General features: G+C 41.5%; 1 protein-coding gene across 1 annotated transcript; it reads left to right on the forward strand.

Annotated features, from left to right (window-relative positions):
- Positions 1 to 2712: 2712 nt before the first annotated feature.
- On the forward strand, positions 2713 to 5489 carry LOC306908940 (endothelin-converting enzyme-like 1; the record flags this gene model as incomplete). The annotated part of the gene is made up of 6 exons (XM_079482236.1): positions 2713 to 3300; positions 3501 to 3767; positions 3859 to 3927; positions 4809 to 4919; positions 5046 to 5138; positions 5361 to 5489. Exons 1-6 carry the CDS (start codon positions 2728 to 2730, stop codon positions 5487 to 5489), a joined length of 1242 nt encoding a protein of 413 aa, XP_079338362.1. The 5' UTR covers positions 2713 to 2727.
- Between the last annotated feature and the right edge of the window lie 1070 nt (positions 5490 to 6559).

Below are 6559 nucleotides of genomic sequence, written 5' to 3' on the forward strand. Positions count from 1 at the left end.
AATGGAGGTTTTAGAAACTACAGGAAGAACACCATTACAATAGTCAATATGTGACAAAACAAACAAATGTATCAACCTCTCAGCAACTGAAAACGACAACATAGGACGCACGCTATATTTCTCAGATGGAAAAAAAATCTCTTAATTCAATTCAATTTTATTTACATAGCGCTTTTCACTATGTGCATTGTTCCAAAGCAGCTTTACAGGGGAAAATAAGAAAAAAACGAAAAACACAAAAGAGGTAAAACAAATTGCATGGTGTTTATATAACAAGTTAAATTATTTAAATTATTTAACTCTAAAGATGCCTCTAAAGATGCGTCTTTAGTCTAGATTTAAATTGAGCGAGTGTGTCTGATCCTCGAATAGCATCGGGAAGGTTATTCCAGAGTTTAGATGCTACGTATGAGAAAGCTCGACCCCCTTTGGTGGATTTAGTTATTCTAGGTGTTATCAAAACCGTATTCTGAATCAATGCACAACGTCCACATGTTGACCTGGTCTTGAATTAATACAATTCTGTGTCATCAGCAAAAAAATGATCATTAAGGTTAAGAGATCTTAGTAGCATATTAAATGTATATGCTGAAGAGTAAGGGACCCAATTCTGACCCCTGTGGGACACCAATATATATATGACAAACCTCAGAACTAAAGCCACCCAAACACACAAATTGGATGCGGGCAGTAAGATAAGACCTGATCCAATCAAGAACTGTCTCTGACAAGCCAAATACAGATTCAAGACGGTTAAGTAGCAATGCACGGTCAACGGTATCTAAGGCTGAGTCAAGATGCAAGAGAATGAGAAGGGACAGAGAGCCAGAATCAGAAGATGTTAGCAAGTCATTAGTGACTTTGACCAAAGCTGTCTTGATACTGTGCAATTTCCCAATCCCAGATTGATGGGGCTCAAATAGGTTATTTTAAATTAGATGGTTATTTAGTATGGAGGTGTAAATTAATGTATATTGTAGAGGTGAAATCATCTGGATTTGAGTAAATTTGATGAGAAATGTTTGAGTTGATACAGTTGATAATATTGACTTTTGATTGCAAACGAGACAAATCTGAGATCAGTTTGACACACTGAGTCGACATCTCTTCTCAAACTCGAATGAGTTTTGTGACATTTCCGACTCTTTTTCTCTGAGAAATATCTGAGACTTAGTGAAACTTTCGATCTACACTCCATTTTATCTCATTGATGTCTAGGAGAAATAACTGAGACATTAAAGAGATCTCCCCTGTGATTTTCTATTGGTGGAGAAAGTTTAGTGTAAGACATTTATTTGCCTTAGTTTGTATTTGTCTAGATAAAATTATTAGTTTTTCTAAACACAAACATGTAACTGTAGGCTCTTGATATTCTTTTTCAGATGTTGAAATCACTTGACATGTCATTGAAAAACACAACACAATGTTCAGTCTCCCTCTGTCTGATGTGCGGGAGCAAAACCAACAATTAAAAACCAGAGCAGTCGTGTCTCGTGTCAATAGCTGTTTAGCTGGAGATCGAGGCGACACGTTTCAGAACCCAATCATGTGTAAAATTGAGCTTACGTGCTTGATGTGGTGTGTGCATATGCTCTCAGAGAGTGTGTGTGTGTGGAGATCACATTATGTGTGTGTTGTGGTCCATTAGTTGGTAGCAGGTTTTCCTCTCTACAGGAGGTGAGCTTTGTCTGGCTGCCTTGACGCAGTTACCGGCGTGTGGTTGATGGGCAGCGAGTGCGTGTGTGTGTGTGTGTGTGTGTGTGGACCTGTTTGAATGTGGCTGAGCCTCTCGCTCTCCTTACCCACTCAAGTCACATCAACTCTCTCTCTCTCTACATCCATCAATCGCTGCTCCCTGGAGTCTCTCTCTCTCAGTGTCTCTCTCTCTCTCTCTCTCTGATCGATTGAGGCCCTTGAGTCATTGGCCGGTGTTTCTCTGATGCTCGAGTGTCTGAAATCAATCTAAACAACTTTAGGAAGGAGCTTTAGAAACACAATGAGAAACTAAGAGCCAAGAGCTTGTCATAAAAGACGGATTCACTCGCTTCTCTTTAATCAGGATTTATAAAACACTGCTGAATGCTGATTGGTCGATACAGCACTCCGGTCATGTGTAACAAACTTAACTGCACATGCGTGCATTGGTGGGCTGCAGACAGTTAACTTCTGGTACACATTCACAAACAATAGAGCGCCTGTAGATTATTTCGGATAACAATCATGAAGCGTTATTTGACTAAACTTGTCTCTCCAATATTTCGAATTTAGACTGCGAAACCAAGATCAACCGCTAGATGTCAGTGTACCGTAAGCTTTCTTTAAACGCGTCAAAACTACAGGACACATTCAACAACTTGTTTATTTAATAAAATGAACACACAACAAAATTCTACAAACCTTTTGTTTCATACAATTATGAGAAAGTTAACTGCAGTCCCAGCGGACGTTCCGATGAAGCAGTGTTCCATGAAAAAAACAAAGTTTGTCTTTCATTTCTAGAAAGGCTGTGCTGTATTTCCCGTCATGTGCAACATGTCTAAATCTCATCTCTTTCCTAACACAGGTCATAGTGAAAAGCTAAACAAAGGTGCATACGGCTGACCTACTACTGACCTTGAGGTTGAAGGTCATGAACTTTCTTTGATCCCAAGCCCTCCGTTACGCTCTGGTGACGTCATCATGTTTCACACCTTCCCAAACAAATCCAGGTCCCAGACGCCGGTGCCCATGGAGAAGACGTACTCTCTGACGGCGCATTACGATGACTTTCAGGAGATCAAATACAGCAGTCGCTGCAGCAGCAGCACGCTCAGCAACGGCGTCAGTTTGCATCTGGGTGGGTCGCTGGACCGTGCCGGGCGTGGCCGCAGTGGGAGGGATAAGTTAATGGGTGTGGCCGGTCCAGGGGGCAGTACCCCGGCTCGCTGGAGTCGGCGTGAAATCTGCCTGCTGTCGGCACTGGTCTTTGCCGCGGGGATGTGTGTTATTCTCGGCTGCATGCTGGCGCTCAAATTTCTGTCACTGGAGGCGCAGGACCCCGGGTGTCGGCAGGACTGCGTGAAGAGACGCTCGCTGCTCAGGGCCGCGCGCTTCGTTCAGGGAAACATCGACCCAAGCGTCCAGCCCTGTCACGACTTCTACAGTTTTGCGTGTGGGGGATGGCTCAGACGTCACGGGATACCGGAGGACAAAATGAGTTATGGAATAATCACAGCCATCGGAGAGCAAAACCAAGAGAAGCTGCAGCGCCTCCTACAGGCACCCATTCAGAGGCACGAACCCAACAGCGCCGAGAGAAAGGTCATGACACATACAGATTTTAGATTTACAATAAATTCTGGATATTTGAATATATGTTCGATTTTTTGTTAATTAACGGTCATGTTTTTTTTTTCAAAACTGTCCGTCTGAAACGTCTCATTAGTGATGTTTGCTAATGCAACGATTAGTTTAGGAGGAAAAAAAACTGCGTCCTTTTTAACGAAACTTTCTGTTAACAGGTGAAAGAATTTTATCGCTCATGCATCAACATGAAGGAAATTGACCGTCTGGGGGCGACGCCCATGACCGAGGTGATTGACAGCTGCGGTGGTTGGGATCTGTCTGGGGCTCCTCCCGGAGGGGCGGGGTGGGATAGTGGCTCCGCCCCTGTGAGGCCGGATTTTAATGAGATGCTGTACAAGACGCAGGCAGTGTTCAGCACGTCTGTATTCTTCTCTCTCACTGTGAGCGTGGACGATAAAAACTCCTCACGCAACGCCATACGGGTGAGAGAGAAAGTTTGCTATCAGAAGTGTCAGATCTTGATTTGAACGAAACATTTCTCGTTCAATTCTTCTATTTAATTTGTGTGTTCAGATCGATCAGGAGGGCTTGACTCTGCCGGAGAGAACTTTATATCTGGGTCAGGATGAGGACAGCGTGAAGGTATAACATCTTTCTTTCTCATCCTCATCTCTCCAGATTCTCTTTTGTTTTGTTCTGTCTGTCGGTCTGACTGACTGCCATCTGTCACACCCGTCTCCCGCTGTGGGCTCACATGTCGTGTCACAGCTGGAGATGATGTCACAGATGAGTCTGTGTTCTTTATTAATGAAGACACAGCGGTGTATCTGTCACGGCCTGATGACATCACACATTTATGATAAGAACACAATCACAATGTCTACAGCCTACCGTCCGTGTGTATTAAACAGTTAAAATTAGATATTCTTTTCTTTATTTCAATATTCATGAATCAAAGGCTGTACAGTAAATCTTACTGTGATGCATGAATATATTGTACAGTTTTAATCACCGTAGCAATAATCATATTTCTTTGCAGTAAGTTAAGTGAAGGTCAAGTTTGCTTCATAAAAACGATAGATTTTTCTTTTATGCAGAAAATCATTATGATATTAAGATTCTGTTCAATTTTGTTCATTTCCTGCCGTTAATATATCTAAACTTTATTTTGTGAGTAATATGCTAAAGACTTCATTTGGACAGGTCTTTTTCTCAATATTTTGACTTTTAATCAGTTGTATCTCGGCAATTATTGTCCGATCCTAACAAACCATATGTCAATGGTAAACTTGTTTATTCAGCTTTCAGATGATGTATCAATCTCTATATAGACAAAAGTTGTTGTCCAGGGTCACAAATAGGTTTGATTTCTTTCAGCTATAATGTTGTTGTGTGATATAACTCTGAGAGCCTGACAGAGTTGACGTTTTTATTATTGGTAACTCGCCGAGTAGTTCAGGGGGAAATGTTTGGCTGACGGGATCTTGTGATGTCATCATGTTGTTTTTTCTGGATGATGTCAGATTCTGGCGGCCTATAAGGCGTTGATGGAGAGATTGCTGAGCATGCTGGGAGCTCACAACGCCACGCTGAAATCACGAGAGATCCTTGACCTGGAGACAAGACTTGCTAATGTATGTATCATGCGTGTGTGTCCTTAAAATACAAACATTTATGATGTGCGTGTGTGATGTTGTGTGTTGTAGAGCTGTACAGAAGTTGTCATGTGTGTGTTTGTTTGTGTTTTTATTGGTCATAAGATCACAGTGTCTGAGTTTGAGGACCAAAGAAAAGACGTCAGCAGCATGTACAACCGCATCACTTTAAAACAGCTGCAGAGAATGTCTCCGATCGTGAGTACACACACTCATCTCTATATTGAGATCCACCTTTAGAGTAAATGTAATAAGGAATCTAACAGATGTCTGGAGTGGACGGATGTATATTTGCCATTGTGTAGCAACACAATGAGTCTGTTTGAGATTCTGGCACACAACACACTCCATAAAATAGTTTATAAGTTTAAATCAATGAGAAATGACTTCTGTTCTCTCTCTCTCTCTCTCTTTGTGTAGTTTCACTGGAAGCGTTTGCTGGATCGGATCTTTCATGATAATTTCTCAGAGGATGAAGAGATTGTAGTTTTAGCTTCTGACTACATGCAGCAGGTGTCTGACATCATCAAGACCACGTCTAAACGGTGAGGAGAGAGAGAGATGATGCGTGTGCGTGTCAATCTGTTTGTGTGTTTGCAGGAAAATATATTTTCTGTATCATCTGTCGTTTTTATATTTGCGGTGTTGGAGATTTCTCCTCTTTTTCTCTTTTCATAATAATACATTCGATCCATAATATTCTCACAATGACCCCTTGCTTCATAATCACTGTTATTAAAATCACCATGGTGATGCACGGCTCTCCCACCAATCGGCTTTCATCTGGCACGCCACGGGCGCGAGGAACGAGAAATGACTTTGATGTCTGTCTGTGCTCGTGGTTTGCTCTTTTTCTTTCTCACGTCATGCCTCCTGGAGTTTTGGGTTATCGAGGCGTCTCCACGGGCGTCGCAACACTTCATTCTCATCAAATCCTCTTTGTCTTGTTCTGGTGTAGAAGCGGCGCTTGAAGAAACGCTCCCCTGTAGGTCTTCATGATGCTGAATGTAAAATAAAAAGTAGAAATAGTTTTGTGAACTATTTAATTCTGTTCGTTCACCTTTCATCTTCAGACTGTCAGGAAAATATGACAGAGGTCCCAGCGTTTTATCTTTACTTCTATAAGTTTTCTCTGTCAAAACTACACTGTGTGTGCCATGAGGAAAAATACTCATTGATGAGATCTCTCTTATGTTTCGGTTATTTCTCCAAGACAAATGAAGAGCAAATGAAAAAGTTGCTAAAGTCACATGTGCATTTCAGATGTTTCTCCTGAGAAAAATTGTCATAAATCCCATGCGAGTTTGAGAAGCGATGTCATCGATGTGTCAAACTGAGCTCAGATTAATCTCTTCTGCAATCAAAAGTCAATATTAGTGAAGATCTCAATATCAGCTCAAACATTTCTCATGAAGTCTACTCAAATCCAGATATTTGACCTCTTCAATCTACATTCATCTACACCTCCAGACTCTTCTTGTGTTTAATTGAGAACTCCATTAAATCTTCTCCTCTGAGACTGTAAGTTTTCTGTGGTCTTGTGTGTCTGTTTTCAACAATAAATGTCATCACATGTGTTGATGTGTCATTCCAGAAGACGTGTGTGTGTGTGTGTGTTG

This window comes from Barbatula barbatula, assembly GCF_947034865.1.
Source record: "Barbatula barbatula genome assembly, chromosome: 19".
NCBI lineage: Eukaryota > Metazoa > Chordata > Actinopteri > Cypriniformes > Nemacheilidae > Barbatula > Barbatula barbatula.